The 22735-nt window shown below is 42.3% G+C and overlaps 1 protein-coding gene across 2 annotated transcripts in view; it reads right to left on the bottom strand.

The window, feature by feature from the left end:
• March11 (membrane associated ring-CH-type finger 11) overlaps positions 1-14982 on the bottom strand; it is a 98254-nt gene extending 83272 nt beyond the window's left edge. For both annotated transcript variants that reach the window (XM_021208668.1, XM_021208669.1), the window contains exons 1-2: positions 14238-14982; positions 12924-13079 (exon numbers count right to left, since the gene is read on the bottom strand). In XM_021208668.1, coding sequence (XP_021064327.1) covers positions 12924-13079; positions 14238-14768 — 687 coding nt within the window. In that variant the 5' untranslated portion in view covers positions 14769-14982. The remainder of the gene's footprint in view (positions 1-12923; positions 13080-14237) is intronic.
• Between the last annotated feature and the right edge of the window lie 7753 nt (positions 14983-22735).

Raw genomic sequence — 22735 nt, 5'->3', positions numbered from 1 at the left:
TGTGTGTGTGTGTGTGTGTGTGTGTGTGTGTGTGTGTTGAGAGATTTATGGCCAGGAGCTAGTTCATATGACTGAGACTGTTGATTCTACAGATCATTAATCAGAGCAGCTAGCGATTCATCAGAGCAGACTCTGTGATCCCAGGAGGCACCTGAAAGCCTGAGAAAGAAGAGAGCTGACAGGATGGCACTGAAAGCCGCTGGATCTGAAGGACAGTCAGGATGCAATCCAGGAAGAGCTGATGCTTCTGTTCACATACAGCAGCAAGAGCAAATCAGTTCTCTGACTAAGAGATAGATAGATAGGTGGCACGATTCCCTCCCCTTCCAGGAGAAGGTCAGCCATTTTTTTCCACTTAGGATTCCAATTTCTAGGACAGGTCCAAGCAGATTAGAGAGGCTTTCGGCTTTACTCCACCTACAGACTCAAATGGCAGTCTCTCCCGGAAAAGTCTCACAGCACATGCAGACTAATGTCTAAGAATGTGTCCAGTGCATCTGAACATGAAATTAGCCATTAAACCCAATTTATTTCCCATTTAACTATAACACAATATATAATTAACAAGGCCTTATGGTTTCTTTCTCTCAGTTCTAGAGTCAGAGATCCTACTTGCTTTAACAAACCTGTTACCTCCAGGGCTTAGAACATGGCTTACAGTAAAGCAGTTGTTGTTAAACAAATGACCAGTCACACTTAAATCACAATCACAAATTCATGAAAAAATAATCAATCACGAAGTATTGATTATACAGTGCACAATAGAAAATAACAATGATGGAATGTTCTGTGGTTACCTCTGGGGCATGAGGAAAATTGCCTCCCAAGGCCCAAAGTCCACAAGTGTATTAGCTGCTTATCTTGCTACTCTGACAAACTCTTGACAAAGGCAACTGGAAGGGTAGAGTTGACTCATGGTTGGGCAATACAGGCTTAGTCTTTCCCACTGTAGCTGTGATAAAATACTCTGACAAAAACAGTTTAAGACGAAAAAGGAGGGTTTATTATTTAGGGATATAGGCACTCCATCAGGAAGACTCAGGCAGGAGGAGTTGAAACAATCTGGACGTATCATATCAACCGCTGAAAAGCAGAGAATGCTGAATTCATACAAGCTAATGTTCAGCTTATTTTTTTCCACTTCATAAAATTCAGAATCCTATAACCATAGAGTAGTACTTCCACAGAACAGGTCTTCATACATCAATTAACTTAAGACAAGCCACCTGTAGGCATGCTCACAGGTCCATTCCCCCAGGAAATTCTAGATTTTGTCAAGCTGATAGTTGACACTAAGCATAACAGGTAGACAACCCAGAGTGACAGGAGCTTGAAGCAGCTGGTCACACAGTATCATTAGCCAGAAAGCAGTAAAAGGCCACGGCTATGACTCAGCTCATGGTCTCCATTTTATGCAGTGGAGGGTCACATAGTTTCACATTTAAGGTAGGCACAGGCATGGCCAGAGACTATCTTAACCCCAACCATCCCTCACACGCATGCCTAGATGCTTGTCTTTTATGTTACCCCAAGTCCTGCTAAATGGACAGTTATCAACGTCACAACTCTGCTCTTATCAACTTGACACCCAAACACATCACTTTCAAGCTGCAACTTTCTACGCCTTGTCTCCATGGGCTCAGGGCACTCTCATAATGCAAACTGTGATTAATTAGTACAACTTCAAAAGTCTCGGATATCTTTAACACTTCCAACCTGTTTAACAGATCAAATAACATGTCTTATATATGACCTCCAAACAATATCATAAGGGTGATTTCTTACACAATCAGAACCAAATTGTATCCTTCAGTGTACAGTGACACAGAGATAACAACTGTCTCCAAAGGGGAGGAATGGAGCAAAGCAAGGATCGGACAAAAAGCAAGACCAGCTCCCAGCAAGGAAAACAACAAATCCTGCAGCTACGCGTCCAGCATCTTGAGCTCCTGATGAAATTTCCTGCACTCCTTCCAGCTCCAGCTGTTACTTGTGGCACTCTGTAAGCTCTTAGACACGCCCATACTGAGCCTGTCTCTTCTTCAGAGGAGGTCCCATGGTCCTGGCATCTCCAGCTTCAATATTGCAGCTTTATAGACATTCCAGAGTTTAACTTAACCTAAATAGACCTTCACAGGCTATCTCCTGCTTGATTCTAGATTCTGTCATACTGACACTATTAATCCACATACATTCATTCCCAAATTATCACCATGCTCTGTCACATCAATAATAATCCATGATGTTGAAGTGTCCATAGTGGACAATTGAGAAATCGCTGGTATTTTTTTTTCTCCATTCAGCTTACTGGAATGGAACTTAATCATGCCACAAACATTCTGGCAAAAACTTTTTGAAATGTCCTTTTCTGTCATGGACATGACCTTCAGCCTCAATGGTAGCAGGTCAGAGGATGAGAGTTCTAGAAGAAGGGGGAGTCAACTCTCTTCCTTGACAATCACGTAGAAATTTTTAGCATCTATGTCTTTTGCACTCCATGGCCATAGCCTAAAGCTACCCAACAAATTTAGGACAAGCTCCTTGTGGTCGTGTTGGCTAGCCTAGCATTTTATGTGTTTGTTTCTATTTTCACTTCTTTAAACTACTCAAGTCGTCTAGATCTGAAAGGAAATTCACAGAAGCCGCTGTACTATTCTAGACAGGCTGCCATGAAAGACACAGAAAGACACCACGGGGGAAGCTGGAGACATCCGATTCAACCTCTAGATCTGAGGTTGGCTGTTCTTAGCCTGGGGAACACTTTACCACATCTCTTCACTATGTCCCTTCTCTCCAAGGGATTGAAACATTAATGGAAAGTTCCTGGCTATTTTTCCCAATAACAAAAAAGTAAAAGTAAGATAATGCTCAGAAAAGCAAGAAGGAAATGGAGCAAAGAAAAAAACAAGTATGAAACAAAGGAGAGCCTGTCTTCTTTTGCACTCAACTATCAAGTTTTTGCACACTTTATTTAAAAAGAAAAGCTAATAGGCCATTTAAATGTATACATAATGTAAAAATCTGTAAATGTAACATGTTGTTTAATACAGGAGCTTTGGAAATATTTTCCACAAAAATATAAAGACTCCCCCCCCATGTTTATAAAAGAGTCCACCCTTTCCTAAAATCTCTTTTCAACAGGTCCAACAAGCCACAGAGAGCCTGTGTAGGTATTCTGAGATAGTTCTCTGTTCATCTACACTATTTTGTAGCTCTGTGTCATGATGCTAATTGAGGAGGAAGATGCCATTTGGCACAACTGCAAGGCCATATATAGCAAAGGAGTGCCCAGGAGCTCCTGGAATAACAGCTAGACACTTGAGGAGCCCACTCCCCCTCTATCCCTGTGCCTGAATTATGCTCTTGGCCACTTACACACAATCAGCTAGCTAAAAAGAGAAGCGAGACAAAAGGCACATTAAGGAAAGAAGTTCCATTATTCCAATACAGATACAGTGCCCATGTGTCATCAATCAAAATGCACTAACCTGAGATTAAAAATGGAAACAAAGTTATTAGATGGAATTTTGCACAGCAGCTAAAATCTAAGGGATGGACAGAATACGAAATGTCTCTTTGATGAGTCCCTGTATTGTCTTTGCCTATAGTTCATGTTTCTAAGTTTCCCTCATATTCTCCTATACAACAATTTACAGTCCACTTTTATTGATATCAAACTTCATTTGCATTAATCACTTGGAACAGCTGTTGAATTATGAGTTGTGCTCACAGGGGACAGGCTGTCAAATATCCAAGGATACAGAAAGCACAGACCACAATACAGATGTTCTCGCAGAGACCTCTGAGTTAGCTATGCAGTTACTTGTAATTGTGGTGATTATCTGCTCATCAGGCCCTTCTCTGTGATTCTGAATGGTCCAATGCACTCCCGGCTTATCCTCCAAGTCATCCTCTCTCCTCATAGAAGGCCCAGGAATAGAAGGAAGCTGAGTGTCCATTGTTCTGATCCCTTTAGTCACAACACAGCAAAGCCACAGGCAGGGTACAGCAGGAAACAAGCAAGGAGGAAAGAGTCTGCTCTTTGCTGTAGCTCCCTGTGCTGGGGTGGAGTCCCACCAGCCAAAAACATCATCTTTGAAGTTACATTATAATGATACAAACCACGCATCAAATAATGTAGCCGTATTGTCATCAGTCAGGTGGCAGATTTCACAGAAAAAATTTATATCCAGTAGGTTCCTCTGCAGCCATAGTGAAATTTCCAACAAAGTATTTAAGTTCCCCAAGCAGATGTTATGTGAAACCCTTCAAACAGTGACAATCTCAAGAAAGAAAGTGTGTTGCTGGTAGCAGCTAACTAAGTCTTTTTCCATGACATTTTAGGTTTTTAAAAGAGTAGATATATTTCACTGGAAGCTTGTTCTCTCTCTCTCTCTCTCTCTCTCTCTCTCTCTCTCTCTCTCTCTCTCTCTCTCTCTCTCTCGGTTTTAAAATTTGATCTCTATTACTTTTGAGGTTTTTTTGTTATGGTCTGGAAAACTGAAAACATTAGTCCAGGCATATTCTGAATCTCACTGCTAGTAGATCTAAGAAGAAAGTGAAAAAAAAAACGAGCAGCTACCAAGCAGAAAGCCAGTGTTCAGGAAATGAAAACAACTGTAATTCCTTAAGGCCTAGTCTCACAGCAGAAATAACAGAACTTCCATGATTCTAGCGTGTTTCAAAAAACACTCACCCACTCACTCATTGATATCATCAGCATTCATCGAATGGTCACAGACTGACCAAATTGCAATGTTGTGCTGTTGCTCTGTGATTTGTTCTAAAGCTTGTTCCAGTCATCACTGTTCCAGCCCTACTCTAGAATCCCTAAGAAAACTGAAAGAATTCAATGTCAGAACTGTAGACACCTCGTGAGTGGCAGATGCTGGAAGGGTCTGTGTAGGGTTGGGCCCACTAGCACTCTGCACATACATGTCAGGGCTCACTGAGATGAGACGGTGGCTTGCTCCAACACTGAGGGTTTCTGTGGCCCTGCCTTCCACCTGATGAGACAGAAACTATCCCTGGGGTCTGAAACAACTAAGGAACTGTTTGGTAAGGACAATGGTTTGAACATTCAGTAGGGGTCAATAGTAATATTCAATACTTTTATGGAGCTGGACTGAGACCATCTTCTAGATGAAGTAAGTTAATCATAGCTCCACTTAAAGCTGCAAACATTAAAACTTAATACATTTTGCCTATATGATTCTCTAGGAAACACCCAGGTCTACATTAGGCTTCTAGTTGCTTGAACTACTGTTGAACACAATGGGCCAGATCCAGTTTTGTAGCTGCTTTTGGAATACCATTTCTTGAAACGTCATGATGGAGTGAAGTTCAAAGTTAGGTATTGTTAAGTGAAGCTTCTCTGGAGCAGAGTCACGTCTGTTCTTCGACATGGTTATCTGCAGGTCTTTGTGAGCTAGGACAATAGTCACAGTGACCCTCAGAGCTTAATGAACGTTCTATTCTAGTCTTCGGATTTAAATAACCAGTTATCAAGTGAAGATATGTTGGAACTCTGTTTGTGGTTGTTACTTAAAATATTCTTTGCCCCTGTAACTTGTTTGGAGGGATAGATCCGCCCACACCTATACTCTAGATCTTTTCTCCTAGAGGCAGCTAGGTAAACAGGCACAGACAGCAAAGAGGAGAAAAATATCAAAACAAAAGAAAGACACACTTTAAAACAACTATAAAATGTGGAAAAGCAGAGGTATGTGAAGGAAAAATTTCTGGAAGGTATTATCTACATGATGCACATTGTCTCCTGGCTTCACCCTGTGCAGGCTTTTAGAAGCACCAGGACACACGAAGCCCCAAATGCCCACTACCTTTTTCCCCATCTCTCCTGTTTCAGAGCCATCTGACATTGGGACACCTTGGGGAATCAGCAGAACACAGTGCTGTACAGTAAGTATGATGACTATAGTAGAATACTAAGATCATCCATAGATGTCATTCAACAGAGTCATAGATCATGGCTAATGAATGAAGTGCAGATTCACACATCTGGAGAACAAGTGAATAAATGAAACAAAATCTGTGTCTAAGGAAGAGAGACTGTGTTGTGGCACCTTCACTGTTCATGTCGGCAGTTTTAGTTGGCTCTAAGTTATGCCAGCTTAAGCTTATGAGGTATGATATTTGTACATCATCTTTTTCTTTTTTGTTACTGGACATGCTCGTGAAAGGCTTTGCCTCAGCTCCTCCTCTACTGTCAAACCCACTGGAAACGATAACAAGATCAACAGCTAGATAACAAGTCAAAGTGAAACAAGGTTGTACACACATGGGCATGTGGAAGTCACCACTGAGGATGCTTCCTAGGAAGTCAGTGCCAGACTGATGGGGTGTATGCTCTCAGGTGTTATTAATACATTTCCAAAATCTCAGTCAGTTTTAGAGATAATTCATCAGTTTCTTCTAGAACATTACACTGTGAAGTTCCATGAAGGTGAAAATATCCCCTTCATACCCCATTTAAGAAAGTCATGAGATCTAGACATGCCTCACAAATCGGTCTAGAAGTTGGGCTTGAGAACGATGTCTAAGATGACTACAAATAATGCTAATTTGTACCTGTTGTGAGGAATTGCAGGATTTTAGTAACAAGGATTTAAAACTGAAGAATAATTTTATGCCCCTGACCTTTTGTGAAAGACATTTACATCATTCCTACAGCTCTGACAAGACCTGTGGCCCAGAGTGCATTATGAATATTTGAAGGAAAAGCAGTAGGGACTGTGAATAGAAATGGCCAGGCGCCCAATGCCTTAAAAGGTAGCTGGCCAGCATGCAAGCCCAGGTAGACAGTACTTTTACTCTGCCAAGTCACCTTTCACCATTACCCTTCAACAAGTTCTAAGTCAGACTCCATAACTTCCCACTGACTGGTCACAGGCACTCCACCCAATGGCAGCCATTCCAAACTACAAATTCACAATGGCTCTCTAAGTCTGAGTAGAGCTGTCCCATGAAATTACCACATTAAAGATTCTCTAAATCTCCGATCTCCAAAGACAAGACAACTCAAAAGGGAGATAAGTTAGACTCACAGAGAGGGACATCGGGAGTGCTTTCAAAAATTCTGATTTATTAATAATTCTTGATAATGGGTTCAGTTGGAAACTGTGATATGTTTTGCTGAATAAATAAATAAAAATAAAAAACAAGAAGCAAAAATGTAGGTGAAGAACAATGTTGAACAAAAAGCAGATTATGGAATTCACAATAACCAGGATAAACACCTACATGCCCACAGAAGATGATGTGTTTACAAAGGAACTAGTCAGTGTTTCTGCCACGATAGGAGTGCAGCTTAAGGGTATCATGTTAAGTGCAATAAGCCTGGAATCGGATACTAAATGGCACATGACTTCACGTGTGTGCACAATCCACAAGATACTGGTTTATTATGTGTAGAGGGCAGAATGGCAGTTATCAGAAGACAGGCTAGGGGTGGAGTGGAAAGGGGAGACGGGAGTCACTGGGTACCAAACTGCAGTTAGATGCAGGGAGTAGTTTCAACAATATCCTGTGTGTTTGCAAAGAGCTAAAATGCCATGCTTTGCATAGTCCTAACACACACACACACACACACACACACACACACACAAAACAATGTTAAATATCTGATGTGAATACATGAGCTGGCTGTATTTAATCATTATACTAATTATCCATGCACTGAAACATCTCTTAATGTCCTGAATGTTTATACAATTACTATTAATTAGTTAAAAATAAAACTTAAAGAACTATATAGAAAGAGGACGGTAACTGCGATATGCTGACAGTAGAGAGAAGGGAACAAGGGGCCCCTCTTAGGAGAGAGGACCAGGCCCTGTTCTCTCAGCAGGATGAACAGGTAACAGTGATGCTAGACCAAGGGGAGACAGAGCCATTCTAAGCATGCCATGTATATTTGGGACATTAATCCTCAAAATATGATATGGCATAGGTGCCTTCATCATCTCCTTTTGAAAGATGTCATTGCTAGAGAGATGATTCAGTGGCTAAAGGCATCTGTTACCCAGCCTGATGACCTGAGCTTGATCTTCAAAACTTACAGCCCAAAAGGGAAGAACCAACTGCCACAAGTGGTGTGTCCTCTGACCTCCATGAGAGTGCTGTGAAGTATGCACATGTGCATGTGTATACACACACACACACAGACACACAGATTCACACAAGCACACACACACAAAGAGATGCACACAGACTCACACAGGCTCACACAGACACACACACACAGATTCACACAAGCACACACACACACACAGAGACGCACACAGACTCACACACACACAGACTCACGCAACGCACATTAAGAAAATAAAGGTTTAAAATGATTAAGTATAAGTTAATTCGTATGTATATTAATATTATTGTTGGGACTTCTCATGTTTTCCTATCTGGAAGCACTACAGTTCAAGATTTATGTCAAGGGTACAGTGTCCCACATGGCACATTACATAGTAAATGTGACACCTTAAAACTACATAGCACAGACAGCATTCAAAAGCTACAAAGTTGCATTGTCGGTTTACAATGTCACTAACAAATTTGAAGTAAATGTCATTTTATATGCTCAGATATCTCATTTTTCAGACATAATATGGGCTTCAAGACAGAATTAGCTTTCACTCTTAAAATACCATTCATACATCATTTAAAAATGATATATAGAATATAATAATGATATAATGATACATTTTTCATGATATATAAATACATCACTTAATAAATATCATTTAATATATCATTTAATAAGTAGACTCTCTGCAAGTAGGGAGGAAGGTAAATGCATTTTAAGTGCCTCAAGTGTTGTAACTCCTACTACTAATGATGCAGTAATTAAGATATAAATGTGTCCGCTCACTTTCTCTGAGGTTCTACCACTGAGATAACTGAAACAGAAGGGAAGTGGGAGAATTTGAATCTTGATGAGAGAGAAACAAGAAAAACTAAAGTTTGAAGCACTCTGTGGCAAGTGTTGTTCACATGTGTCTACGAGGCATTCTGCACCAGGTTTTGCTCACACATGCCTGTTTCCTGCCTACCTGCTCCTTGAACTTCACTGCCCCCATCTCCCAGTGAACAGTAAGGAAGACATGATGATAACAAGCAATCCTGGAAGGAGCTTGAGAGAATGTGCCAAACAGCAGGGCAAGGCAAGCTTCCATGGACAGACAGCCCCCTTCATCTCAGAGCCCCTGACAGGAAAGTTACAGCAAGGCCTACTGGTCCATGTGGACCTGAGGAAGACCAAATAGAGAGATCAGGACAGAGATGTGAGTCGCACTAGAACTTTCTCCTGGGAAGTGTGGGGGAATAAAAGGTCTTTCTTTAAAGGCAGGCCAGCCTCTGGAAGTAGAGTCAGTTTGCATCTCTTGGATCAGAGTCAGACTAAATTTGCTTTAAATAAGAGGATGCAACAGATATGAAATCATGTCACTTCCAAGGTCAAGTCTTAGTACATTCATAGTGCCCACTTGTATCCTCAAAAAACAAAACAAAACAAACAAACAAACCGTATTTCATTGTGCTAGAAGTACAGGATGTGGGAGGAGAACTGAGCCCCAAGGAAGAGCCACCACCAAGAACAAGTCAAACAGACAAGTCATTGAGGATGCTGGCAAGGCCAAAGCTCTGGATTACAGTTCCAGGTAATCCCTTCTGTGGAACAAAGCTTCCCACTGACCTTATCCGAGACCCAGACTCATGAGGCACTAGGTTGTACTGGCTACTTAAATCACTAAGAATTCAGAGAGTTTGGTGTGCAGCAAAAGACTTTCTACTCTTTCTTAGAATGCTGGGTTAATACACCAGCTCCTGCTTGCCTCAGACATCACATAGGAAAATGCACAGAAGACCCTGAGACATCCAGACAGGTTGGCAGAAGACTTAAAGCGAATTTCCCAGCATTCCCACTTAATACCACAGGCCCCAAAGCCAGGCTGACTGAGTTAGAATCCAGATATATCCCCAGGAGAGACTGGCGATGTTCCAGTTTCACATTGTGTAATGTCGAGATAACAGCATTGATCAAATTATTGGTATGTTACAGAGACTAAATAGTGGTATCTCTGTGTGGAAGGCATTTAGAACAGTGGCTGGCACAGACTAACTGCTCAGTAAATGTCTGTGTTCAATTTTAGTCTGTATTCTGTTCTAGTCCAGTGAACTGTCTGCTCATAGCCATGACAGGACCCTATTCGTAGGAAACAGAGTGCTAGACTGGGAAAAGAAGAGCCCTACATAGGCTTCCTGTTTGATTGAACCCCAAGAGGATGTGGCTTTGTATCAGGCCATAGGAACATGGAGATGATGACAGACGACTCCCATGGACCTCACAGTAAGAGACAGAGTGAATGCTCAGGTTGTAGGTCAACTGTAACACAAATGGCAGGCTGGGAACAAGCTATCTATGTCTCTTCATCTAGGTTCTACGAGCCCATTCTGAGCGTTATCTATGTCTCTTCATCTAGGTTCTAAGAGCCCATTCTGAGCGTTATCTATGTCTCTTCATCTAGGTTCTAAGAGCCNTGAGCGTTATCTATGTCTCTTCATCTAGGTTCTAAGAGCCCATTCTGAGCGTTATCTATGTCTCTTCATCTAGGTTCTAAGAGCCCATTCTGAGCATTTCATGGCCAGTTTCAGTTAGGTAAGGGGATCAAGCTTGGATCTGGAGTACAGCGGTAGAGTATTTGCTGTGTACGTGTGTGGGCTTGGGCCAATCCCTAATACCTTAAAAAAGAAGTACCAAGCTCTATATGTATTAGATATAGTCTTCAAAGTTCTTTCATCTCTGGCATGATAAAATGTACTAGCATAGCATGCATGAACCTTGTTTCTAAATATTACCTTCTATCTCAGAGTAATAATCAGATGTCACAGATCATATATATAATCTTAAATATATTAGTAGTGTTGGATTAATTTGGAGGATTTTGACTTTTTGAGGAAAAATTGTTTGGATAATTGCTTTTGTTAAAATTATTACTGATTATGAAATTAATGAAACTAAAGACCTGAATTCCCTTTGCCATAGGATTGCAATTGCTATAAATAGTGTTATTTGCTCATATAGCACATATACAATCTTAAATACATTAGTAGTGTTGGGTTAATTTGGAGAATTTTTGACTTTTTGAGGAAAAATTGTTTAGAAAATTGCTTTTGTTAAAATAATTACTGATTATTTTATGAAATTGATGAAATTAAAGGAATAAATTCCTTTGGCCATAGGATTACAATTGCTATAAAAAGTATTTTTTGCCCTAGACTTTTATATCTAATAAGAAGCCTATTTCTATTTACTGCAAAATTAATGTTCAAAAGGAATGAATATATAGTAGCTCTCAAAGTTTTTTGAAATAACTTTCTGCTGTAGTGCCACATATCATTCTCTCTAGGCTCACTACTGGTGAGAAAAAGTTCCTATGTCTTGCCTCATATGTAATCTGTTCATAAGATTATCATAGATACAACAATGTCAGCCAGGCCATGACCTTTGGACATGGCTCCAACTCTTTTTCAGTTGGTCCATGAACTGGAAAAGGTCTGTTACTGACTTCTGTGTGGCCACGCCTCTCCTTAGGTTAGGCCTGTCACTGACTTCTGTGTGGCCATGCCTCTCCTTAGGTTAGGCCTGTCACTGACTTTTGTGTGGCCACGCCTCTCCTTAGGTTAGGCCTGTCACTGACTTCTGTGTGGCCACGCCTCTCCTTAGGTTAGTTTCCCATTTTCGACTAACTTGTAAGTCTGAGGTGGAGAAAATTCCCTTTTTTATCTCATGATTGCTAATCATGCCTTAAATGCAAATTTTAGAGTTGTGAATTAATTGCATATATGGTATCAATTGAATACTAAGAAATTTAAATTCCTAATGCACTAATAATTCACATTCTGGATTCCTTCAGAAATATTACAGTGCCATGCATGTTATGTACCTCAATATAAACTGAGTTTGATCATGGGCAAACCAAGTGGCCATGGGCAAGCCTAGCAGTGAGAGCCACTGGGTTCCATTGTATTTCTCTCTTCACATTTCCCGTTGCCTTTTTCATGGTTGATGTAGCTCTGCTCCATCTCCTGCCAGATCTTGTTACATATTGCCTCACTTTCCTCTAAGCTATCTTCTTAACATTCTGTATTTGATATTCCATCAGCCTATTCAAGAGCTTGAGTCATATCCACCCAGAAAAAATAAGGAGATGGGGTGGGGGTGAGCCTATTGTGGTGGGCAGGGAGAGGGGTATAGCTGCAAACTTATGATACTGTGTCACTGTGATTTTACACAAAGATTTGAAACTAGGTGGAACTTAAGCAGCATTATGGAGAGCGGCTGCAGGGAACGTGCCTGCATCCCCATATGTAATTGAGTGGCACCACGAGTTAATGTGAAAAAAAATCTTTAAAATCTCTTATGGAACAGAAAACGAAAGCAGGAAGAATGTTTAGACTTGAGCTGACAATCTCAACTGCAAGTTTCCACACCAGTAAACGGCCACTTCATTTGCATCTCTTTTCCATAAACCCAGCTAGGTATGGTTTAAAAATGAAAAAAAAAAAAAAGTCTGCTAAATAAGCTGTATAGCATCTTATTAATAAAACAGACTCATGTGGATTCATTTTTACCAATGTAGCCTTTAAGAAACAGAATTCGGTGTAATTTAATCAGTAAACAACAAATTATAAAGGAAATCATTTGGTTAAAATGCCCTTGGAGTTTCTCAGAAAGAATATCATGGCTTTCTCTAAGCACCGCCTACAAATTCTACATCTTGGTCTTACTGCAACTTACATTAAATATTCTTAAGTAGTATTAAGGAGACCATTTAAGCAAAAACAAAATTCAAGTGTACCCATGTTAACAAAATTATTCCTGGAAGAGTGAGTATTGTGTCTACCTGGCAAGGTTGCTTCATTTTAATGGCTGTGACGTGGTATCTATAACAGCACAGCTCACAGGTCCAGGAGCCCCTCTCACTGATCCACTTTAGAAGACATAGCTGATGTGTGTACCGAACAGACCCATCACATCGGCAAGGATTTAGCAACTCACCCTGGAGTGGGAAAAAGAAGAAGGAGGAGGAGGACACTGTAAATATCTGTGTTTCTGCCTCTACTTAAAACCCCTAAGCTTGATTTCTTTGGTGTCTACTCTGTTTACCCAGAACTATACAAGCATCAAGCTATATCCCAGAAAACCAAATTAAATTTTCATATCTCTGATGGGAATGACACTAAAGTCTTAAAAAAACTATTTCTAAGATAGTGCTTAGAGTTATGACAGAAATGTTCCACTGACATGCAAAATGTCTGCAAGATGTAGCCCCCAATGCCCTTGGGGAAAAAGCTCTACTATTAAATCTCTTTAATAACTTTTAAGTGGATGGTCAGATGCATTTCCTCTGCAGTTATTCTTAATCATTGCTAAAGGAGAAGTGCATAGCAGAAAGCAGCTCAGAGTAGCCTGTGCTTTTACTTTTTCTAAATGTAGCATCATAAATATTGACTCAGGGCACTATTTCCTGAAAGCCTGCGTATTCTTACGCAACTTCCTAACTTTCAGAAACATTAAAGCTAATGTTTTGACACACTTTGCAAGAGAGATGCATTATCATTTCCCCTGCATGATGATTCTTGTGGAAGTTTGCATGTGACTCTAACGATGGTTATAATTTTTAAAATGTGTTTCTAACAAAGGACACCAATTGGCTAAGATACCCTTGCTGTTCAAGTACTTTCTTTTGCAAGAACTGTAGCACCTTTCTCATTAAAAATGTGTAATAAAAAACACCCTCTTTTGGTATTGCATATTGGTATTGCATACCTCATATTGATATTGATATAGCATGACTTATCCCCAGCCTCATTTGTATTCTGAGACTAAGTTCTCTGGATAAATTAACAGAAAACAGACCTATAGGCTTGCATCTACTTATAAACCAAAATCATTTGAGTAATTCACAAGAAACGCTTAATGATGTTATCATTATAGTATCTAGGAGTACCTGACTTCAAAATAAGGGAGGGAGAAAAGGTATAGGTTAATTTACTTCTGTATTGACCACCGGGACACTTTTACAGCCTTCCAGAAAGAGAACTGGAGAGGAAGGCTCAGTTGCGAGGCGTGCGCTGTCCGTGGTGCTGAAAGCTCTACCCTTGCGGGCCAGGGTCAGGGCTCACCGCCTGCAGACCTGGGGTCCCTCCGGCCTTACCTGCTCTGCGCCCTGGAAGCAGATCTTGCAAATGGGCTGATGGTGCTGGTGCTGATGCCCCGAGCGCTGGTCGCTACCGCCGCCACTACTGCTGCTGCGGCTACTACACACGGAGCGTGTCTCAGGCTGGTCTCCGGTGCCTCGCCGCTCGCCCTCCCCGCACGCGCCGGCCTCGGGCTCCCCCGGGCTGCCTTTCCCCGCCGCAGCTTCGGGGAGCTTCACCTCCGGAAGGCGCCTAGGACCTTCGCAGAAGTCGCCCGCCGCTGTCACCTCCTGGTCGCCGGGCAACAGAGACGGTGGCAGTGGCGGTAGAGGCTCTCCCGCGCCCTTGCGCCGAGAGGCCAGTTCTACCGGCGGCTCGCCAGACCCTACGATGCGCTCCAGGGGCGCGGGCAGCGGCGGCCCGTAGCGTGGGGAGGTGGGGACCAGGGCCGACTCTCCCGGAGGCGGGGGCGGGGGCGGCGGGGGCAGAGGTGGCTCAGCTTCGAGGCTGTCCGCACGGCTAGACCGTTTGCTGCCCTCGCCGCTCATGGTGGAGTCGCCGCCGTCCTCCTGCCCGCCCGGTGGCGGGCCGGGCGCGGACTGCAGCCAGAGAACGCAGAGGGAGGCTGGAGAGGGAGGAGGGAAGAGGGTGGGAAGGGGAACCGGGGCGAAGGGACTAGGAGGGCGGGACCAGGAGAGGACGCGGAGGACCGGCGCGGCGGCCGCAGAGGCGGCTGTTCAGCGGAGCCGCCGGCTCGGCTCTGATGGAGGCGGCGCCCAGTTCGGCTGCGCGTGCCAGGCGCGCGGGGGTGGGGGTGGGAGGCGGGGAGGAGAGCAGAGCTGGGCAAGGAGGCTGGGAACAAGCACAGGACTGGGGGATGGGGGTGGACAAGTCGTGCGTGAGAAAGAGGTGTGGGGTGCCGAGAGGACCCAGCTGGAACTGGGGGATCCCTGGGCCGCTTCCACTAACCCCGCCCCGGGCCGCTCACGTCGGTTCCGGGGCGGATTGCCCCTCTCAGAAGCGCGCGGTACTGCGGCTCCAGTGAGAAAGGAAAAGGGGGAGGGGTCGGAAGCTGCTGATCCAAAAACCGTTACTGGGTGGGTCTGGGGGAATTCCGAGACACCGGCCGGGTGAGGGCGCGGTGGGCCAAGCGGAGACCCGCGTGGGAGTAAGGATGAGGGCGAGGTAGGCATCCCTGTGAACAGAGGCAAGCAGGAAAGGACTCTTGGGGATAGATACTGTAGCTGCTCTTTGCCCCACTCTTTTGGGGATCCCAGTCCTCTCTCCTTCAGAGGACTCCGCATCTCAAGTCTTCAAGCAGAAGCCTCTGGAACCTTTGTCATCCCGGGAATGCCCAATCCTCCTCTCTCCCTTTCCTGAAGAAAAAAAAAAAAAAAAAAAAAAAATATATATATATATATATATATATATATATATATATATATATATATCCTGGATTTGTAAAAATTTTTTGATGCGTCCGAGGTTGGAAGGTTGCAATGCCCCATTCTGTGGCTTGTGAGTCTCCTTCGTGCTTGCACAAATATTGCTGCGTCCTTCCCAGGAAAAGTGGCTACAACCTTGACTCTGCCTTAGTCCAGTCTCTCCTCCATCTCTCCCTCTCTCTCTCCCTCTCCCCTGGCCTCCTCTCTCCTCCCCTCCCTACTTTTTCTTTCCCTCTTTCTCTCTCTCCCTACCCCTTTCCAGTAGGGCACTGTGCTCCTGTGCTCTCTGGCCTTCTGTTCCCAATCCAGCTGTCTGAGCTCTTAGGTCGTTGGACTTTTTTACCCTGCAAGGTGTCTATGCAAATCAATTGTGACTTATCACCGAAGTGGAGTCTTAATGACTTTGACAGAAGTGACTGGCCCTAAAACATTCCTTTTTGGCCACATTTCATAGCTGAAGACCTAGGACCAGATAGGCAAATTAAGTTGTTCAAGGTCACCAGCCTATTAAAGGACTTTTAACTGACTTCAGCTTCCATAGATCTGACACCAATGTGTGTGGGTGTCCAGGCCAGGGTGAGGGGCACGTGAACCTATGCCAGTATTCACACACAGTCCTTTCTTCATCTTCTTTAAAATAGTTCTGTAGCATGTGGATTGTATTGTGTCTCTAACTCCAGTTAACAGAATTGAAGTAAGTGAGCCAAACACAGGCTTAAGTAGAATTTGCAAGTATACATTTGCCTTTAAAAAAAGGAAAGAGAGGGGGTGAAGGGAGGGAGGAAAGGGGGGAGAAAGAAACAACAAAGAGAAGAAAGGTAAAGACCCAGGTCTTCTGACATATATCAGTGTGGCCTGGATGAAGGTGCAAAAGAAAAAAAAAAAAAAATGAAGACTGCTTCGTCACAAATGGCTTCAGATGAAACAGCTTCCAGGAATGTCCTCTCACACAGTTCCCTCAGACCAGTTTATTTTTAGTAGCACAGTGGCAGCCAGCAAACACAGTTTTAAAATAATCCTTGTAGGCCCTGGAAGTTTACCACCCTGAAGAAATGTGGCAGTAGATAGGGCTTGTTTGGGGTCTTCACCTTTCAAAAGTACACCGTACGCATTTGTATACTATCCCATTCATAAGATTTTTTTTTCCCTAAGCATTCATATACTCAAATGTCTGAGCCATAAATTCTTAAAAGGGGACAAACTTTATATATCATCCCAGGTAATTCGATATGTTGCTGATCAATCACTATGAGATATAACAAAATACATTATTAACGAGCGAAATGAAGGCAGAGATAGTGTACGTAGCTAAGCAGGTAGACTGCAGGGAGGTGTGTCCTTTCGGCTGCTTGTTTCTGGATAATAACCCCAATAACAAAAAAGTTCATTTCTTACTATGATTGCTAGCCTCATAAAAAAAAACTGAAAGAAACATTCTTCCTCAGCTACATTGAACTTGGAGGCTGATCTCTCCCCCGACTAATGAAAGGCTCCACCCTACCTACTGAGTAGACCAGTAGAAACTGACTTGACCTCTCCTGTAAACTTGTGCAGTAATGAGAGACATGGAAAGGGGAGTGCATCAGCTAGGCTGCCAAAAACCAAATGGAAGAGAGGAGGGAGACAGAAGGAGGGCTAAGGAAGGACCCCTCACTTCCAATAGCCTCCAGCAGCTGATGTTCATCAAGTTTTTAAAAGTCAAGTTTTGAGCCTGATACAGCTGTCTCCCGAGAGGCTGTACCAGTGCCTGACAAATACAGAGGTGGCTGCTCAAAGCCAACCACTGGACCGAGCACAGGGTCCCCAATGGAGGAGCTAGAGAAAGGACCCAAGGAGCTGAAGGGGTTTGCATCTCCGTAGGAGGAACAACAATATGAACCAACCAGTACCCCCAGAGCTCCCAGGGGCTAAACCACCAATCAAAGAGTACACATGGAGGGACTCATGGCTCTAGCTGCATATGTAGCAGAGGATGGCCTTGTCAGACATCAATGGGAGGAGAGGCCCTTGGTCCTGTGAAGGCTCCATGCCCCAGTATAGGGGAATGCCAGGACAGGGAAGCAGAAGTGGGTGGGTTGATGAGCAGGGGTGGGGAGGGAATAGGAGGTTTGGGGAAGGGAAACTACGAAAGGGGATAATATTTGAAATTTAAATAAAGAAAATAAATTTTAAAAAGTCAAGTTTTGTCAAATGCAAGTGAATGCTGACATGTATGTGGAACATATATAAATAAGGAGAAAGCTAAACAACATAGCAGATTTGTTTAAATCCCTGATTAGGCTCCTCACATACATCCTTCACTACATGGTCCGCTTCTCTCTGGCCTACAGGCCCTTTAGTCACAAGTAGCTAAATGGAAGAATGATGGGGAAAATGTTAAAGAGCCAAACAAGTGTGTCCCCAGATGTCCTTTTGTGGCGTTAATGTATGACCCTAAGAGTCTCTCTGGCAGCTTCTCTAGCATTCCCAAACCCCGGAACTAAATGCTGAAACCTCTTGAAAGGAAGAGGAGCTGGACAGCAGTTAAGGCAGGCTATGGCGGGTGAGAGTGATTTTAGACTTATCCTGAACCTAAACTGGGCAGGATGACCTTGACGCACCCTTCAAACAAATAAAGATAGCCTGGAGAGCTCTTTAGAATTGCTATTTAAAAAATCTTTAAGTGTAGCTCTTACAGGTATTCCAAAATTATTCCATTGGCACATTTAGGATACATCGATACCTCTGTGGAGATTGAATACAATGCAATACAATACAATACAATACAATACAATACAATACAATGCAATGCAATGCAATGCAATACAATACAATACAATACAATACAATACAATACAATACAATACAATACAATACAATACATAGTGTTCTCAGTTGTCTTCACATACCCAAGAATCCAGCCTGCGTTTAATCCGGGACTCATTTCCCCAGACTTGTGCTGTAAAACAACAAGGTTACATTGTGCTTGATAGTGGAGAGCTGCAATCGTCAGACATGGCACTCACCTGTGCAGAGTACAGCCTTGTCAGGTACCAGAAACGGTGTCCGTCTGTCAACCTCGGGTCAGCACAGCTCTGTGTGCAGAGAGGTCCACAACCTACAGCTTCCTCCCTCTCTCCTTAACTCTAGCTGCATATATCAAACTGGACCACATACCAAGACGTACCATTCAAAGCCACTTCTCACTAAGCAGGTCCAGTCCAAAAGCAGACAACATCCCCAAACCTTTTATTCATCCCCTTCTCGCCAGCAGCCAGCTGTTCACACGTTCTATTGTTCAAGCCAAAATCTTTTACGTCATCCCTGCGTTTTCTTTCTCACATCTGTGTGTGAAATAAAAAGTCCTACAAATATACTTTCAAAATACATACGGTATCCTACTAACACTCGCTGCTGTACCTGCTGTTCCTGTTCTGGCTGCCATCTTCAGGCACTGGAACCATCAACATGCTTTCTCTGGGTGTGTCACTGCTTCTCACCAGTTACCCTGCAGTGGCTGGATAATCTCATTCAAGTGTGACACCAATGGCTTTTGTGGTATTTTGAATGAAAATGGTCCCATAGGATCATAGGGTGCGGTGCAATTGGAGGTGTAGCCTTTTTGAAGCAGGTGTGTGGCCTTGCTGGAGGAAGTGGCTCATTCTCTTCCTGCTGCATGCTGAACTGATCTGGTAGTAGAACTTTCAGCTCCTTCTCCAGCACCTTGTCTGTCTGTATGCTGCCATGTTCCCTGGTGTGACAATGACAGACTAAACCTCTGAAACTGTAAGCCAGCTCCAATGAAATGTTTTCCTTTATAAAAGTTGCCATGGTCATGGTGTCCGTTTATAGCAATAGAAACCCTAAATAAGACAGCTTCCCATCATAATATCAAAAACCTTAGCAGAGCCCTACCTTCACCTCTGAAGATATCTGTATACCCTACCCAGAATTCACCTCTTTCTACTCACCCTTGCAACAGTAACAAGCTTGTGATTTCCTAGGGCCTCTTTCTTCTTTGATCCTGTCTTTAAGACTCAGTCCTGTCTCACTTCACCCACCCACCCCCACCTGAAATAAGATCTTCTACTATCGTTATAGATCTGACCTTAGTTATCTTCTTTTTCATCCCACTTCCCAGCATTTCCTCATTCAGTCCACTACCCAGCATCCACTCATTCAGCCTGCTACCCAACATCTGCTCATTCTTCCCACTATACAACATCTGCTTATTCATCCCACTACCCAACATCCACTCATTCATTCCACTACCCAACAACTGCTCATTCTTCCCACTACCCAACAACTGTTCATTCTTCCAACTACCCAACATCCATTTAACCTACTACCCAACATCCGTACATCCAATCATTCATCCTACTACCGAACATTCCCTCTTTCATCCCACTACCCACCGTCTACTCCTAGAGCCGCATTTTGCATATTTTTCTTGCTTGTTTTCTCACTTAGTATCTTTGACTGGCACTCTTCCCCTAAAGGAAGCTGTCTTGTACAGGGTTCTATTACCAGTGACTAGAACAGAGTAGTACACATCAAATATTTACTATCAATCAATCAATCAATCAATCAATCAATCCAAGGTCTGCCATGCAGGAAATTATTCATCAGCTTCTGTGTTTAAAGCATTTTGTAGCTGGTTAAGCTGAATAGCTAGGTCCTTCCTACCTTTACTGTGTTCACTGATCTTCATCAACTTGGTAACTTTGACCTATAATCCTCAAGATTCCTGGTATCTTCTCTAAAATCTCTAGGGTACCTAAACTCTGATAACAAACAAGCGCCATCAGAATTTACTGATGGCCACCAAAGCCACCTCCCTTCAGCCCACTTCCCAAACATTCTGAGAACAAAAATGTTCTCTTAAAGGGTATGTTGATTTGTAAAAGTTTATATTGTACTAAAATAATGAGGAAGCCTTGTGTTCTTCCCTGCCTTGAACCTTGGAAATACAAAAGAGTTCTTCACATCAGAGATATGAATGCCCAAAGTGCCTAATTAAATCACTGTGGATGTCGGCATGCACAGGACATCCAGAACCAACCTGCCATCTGGAATGTAGTAAAATCAATGTCACTGGACAGAGCAGCCAAAACTCTAATAAAGCCATTTCTGAGTTCATTCAGCTGAAAATTATCTTGTTTTCTACCAAATTCATATATTACATGGAATTTTTATTCTACATCTTGAATGCTGTGCCTTGCATTATAGTATTAGACATGTTTTTATCCGGGCCTTTCCCATTGTTCTCCATTTTAACTCACTTGAATTGAGTCTATCTATGCATATACAACCCCTTTTTCTGAAGGCTATAATTACTGTGATGTGAACTATGTGTGAACTAAAGGTTAATATTAAAAAATGTTGATTCAAAATAACTTATTTTTAAATTATTAATTCACTTCTAAATCAAGAACAACTTAAAAAGGGATTCAATCCATCATGCTTGGGCAGAGAGCAGAGGAGTCAGCTATAGAACTTGATAATGCAGACATAGCCACCTTGTAACTAGCTTTGACAAAGACTCTATCCCTAGGGATCATCATTCAAGAGCCATAATTTGTTCCAGAAGAATTGTCAAGTTTTCTTACTCTTTCACCTGTCCCTATCCACTTTTCTTCAAAATCCTAATCCCACTACTAGGACATCAGATCTCATAGAGAAGAGTGGAGACATGAAGTCAGAAGCAATATTATTTACTGTCTTTCACATGGATGTCTTGTTTGCTGCAATGCCTACCTCTTTTGTGGGGCCCCTATCATAGAGCATCTCTTTAAAACAAGAAGAAGAAGAAGAAGAAGAAGAAGAAGAAGAAGAAGAAGAAGAAGAAGAAGAAGAAGAAGAAGAAGAAGAAGAAGAAGAAGAAGAAGAAGAGGANAAGAAGAAGAAGAAGAAGAAGAAGAAGAAGAAGAAGAAGAAGAAGAAGAAGAAGAAGAAGAAGAAGAAGAAGAAGAAGAAGAAGAAGAGGAAGAGAACCAACTCCAACTTTCCACTAGACTACCAACCACAATGGAGTCCCTCTGCACCATTGTCTAGACCTTAAGCATTCCAAGAAAGGGTTGTGATATCCCCAAACACATCATGCACTGCTGACCAGCCATGAAGATCTGATAAAAACCCCAAAACACAAAGTTACTGTGAATTAATGTCAGTTCCTTAAAGGAAGGGACATGCACTTCCCAGAACACCAGCTGAATGCCTAACAAAAGGGTTCCATGTATGCCCACTTCTTGGACGTAGACTGTAGCTTATACTAACTCATGATTTCAACTATCCACCTAAATTCCAACACCTGGACAACACTCAGCTAAGGCTAACACAGTAAACTGCATTCCCAGATGTACTAGTTACTTATTGTGACACAAAGCAAGAATTATAAAAACTTTATTTATACACAAGATGCCTAAATGCTTAATCCAGGAAGGATTGAGTAAATATACATACGTGAATTACTAGTTTTTAAAAATCACATTTGATGTGTCAGCAAGATGTCTCAGAGTGTAAAGTTCTCTTCTGCCAGGCCTACTGACTTGAACATGATGCCCAGAACCCACGGAGAAGAGATAGAAGACAGGTGACTTCCACAAATTGTTCTCTAACCTACACACACACACACACACACACACACACACACACACACGCATGCACACACACACACACAAAATAAAATAAAATATAAAATGTAAAATGTAAATATTTGATACTGTCATGGGCCCAACAGCAAATCTGCATATATTGATTTTCTCTATATATGTATGTATATATATAAATATATATATATATATGAAATTGATTGTGTTTATATATGTATATATGAAGTTAATTGTAAAAAATACATACCACATGTACAATCAGCAATTAACAAGCCAAATCTGCTAATGGTGCCCTTTGATTGATCTCTTAACTCTTGTAGAAAAAGTTTTTTTTAAAAAAGGAGCATAACATTGAACACTTTGCATAGATTAAGAGTTGTACAATAATTAAAAGTGTTATTAAAATATAGAAATATAGATAATTGTGCATGGAGACGGGGATTCATTTCAGTGAAGTTTCTCAGAGTGATCATTTGAGCT

The sequence above is a fragment of the Mus pahari genome, chromosome 11, assembly GCF_900095145.1.
Source record: "Mus pahari chromosome 11, PAHARI_EIJ_v1.1, whole genome shotgun sequence".
NCBI lineage: Eukaryota > Metazoa > Chordata > Mammalia > Rodentia > Muridae > Mus > Mus pahari.
Note: the sequence above shows the minus strand (reverse complement) of the source record. Positions and strands in the feature narration are given on the sequence as shown.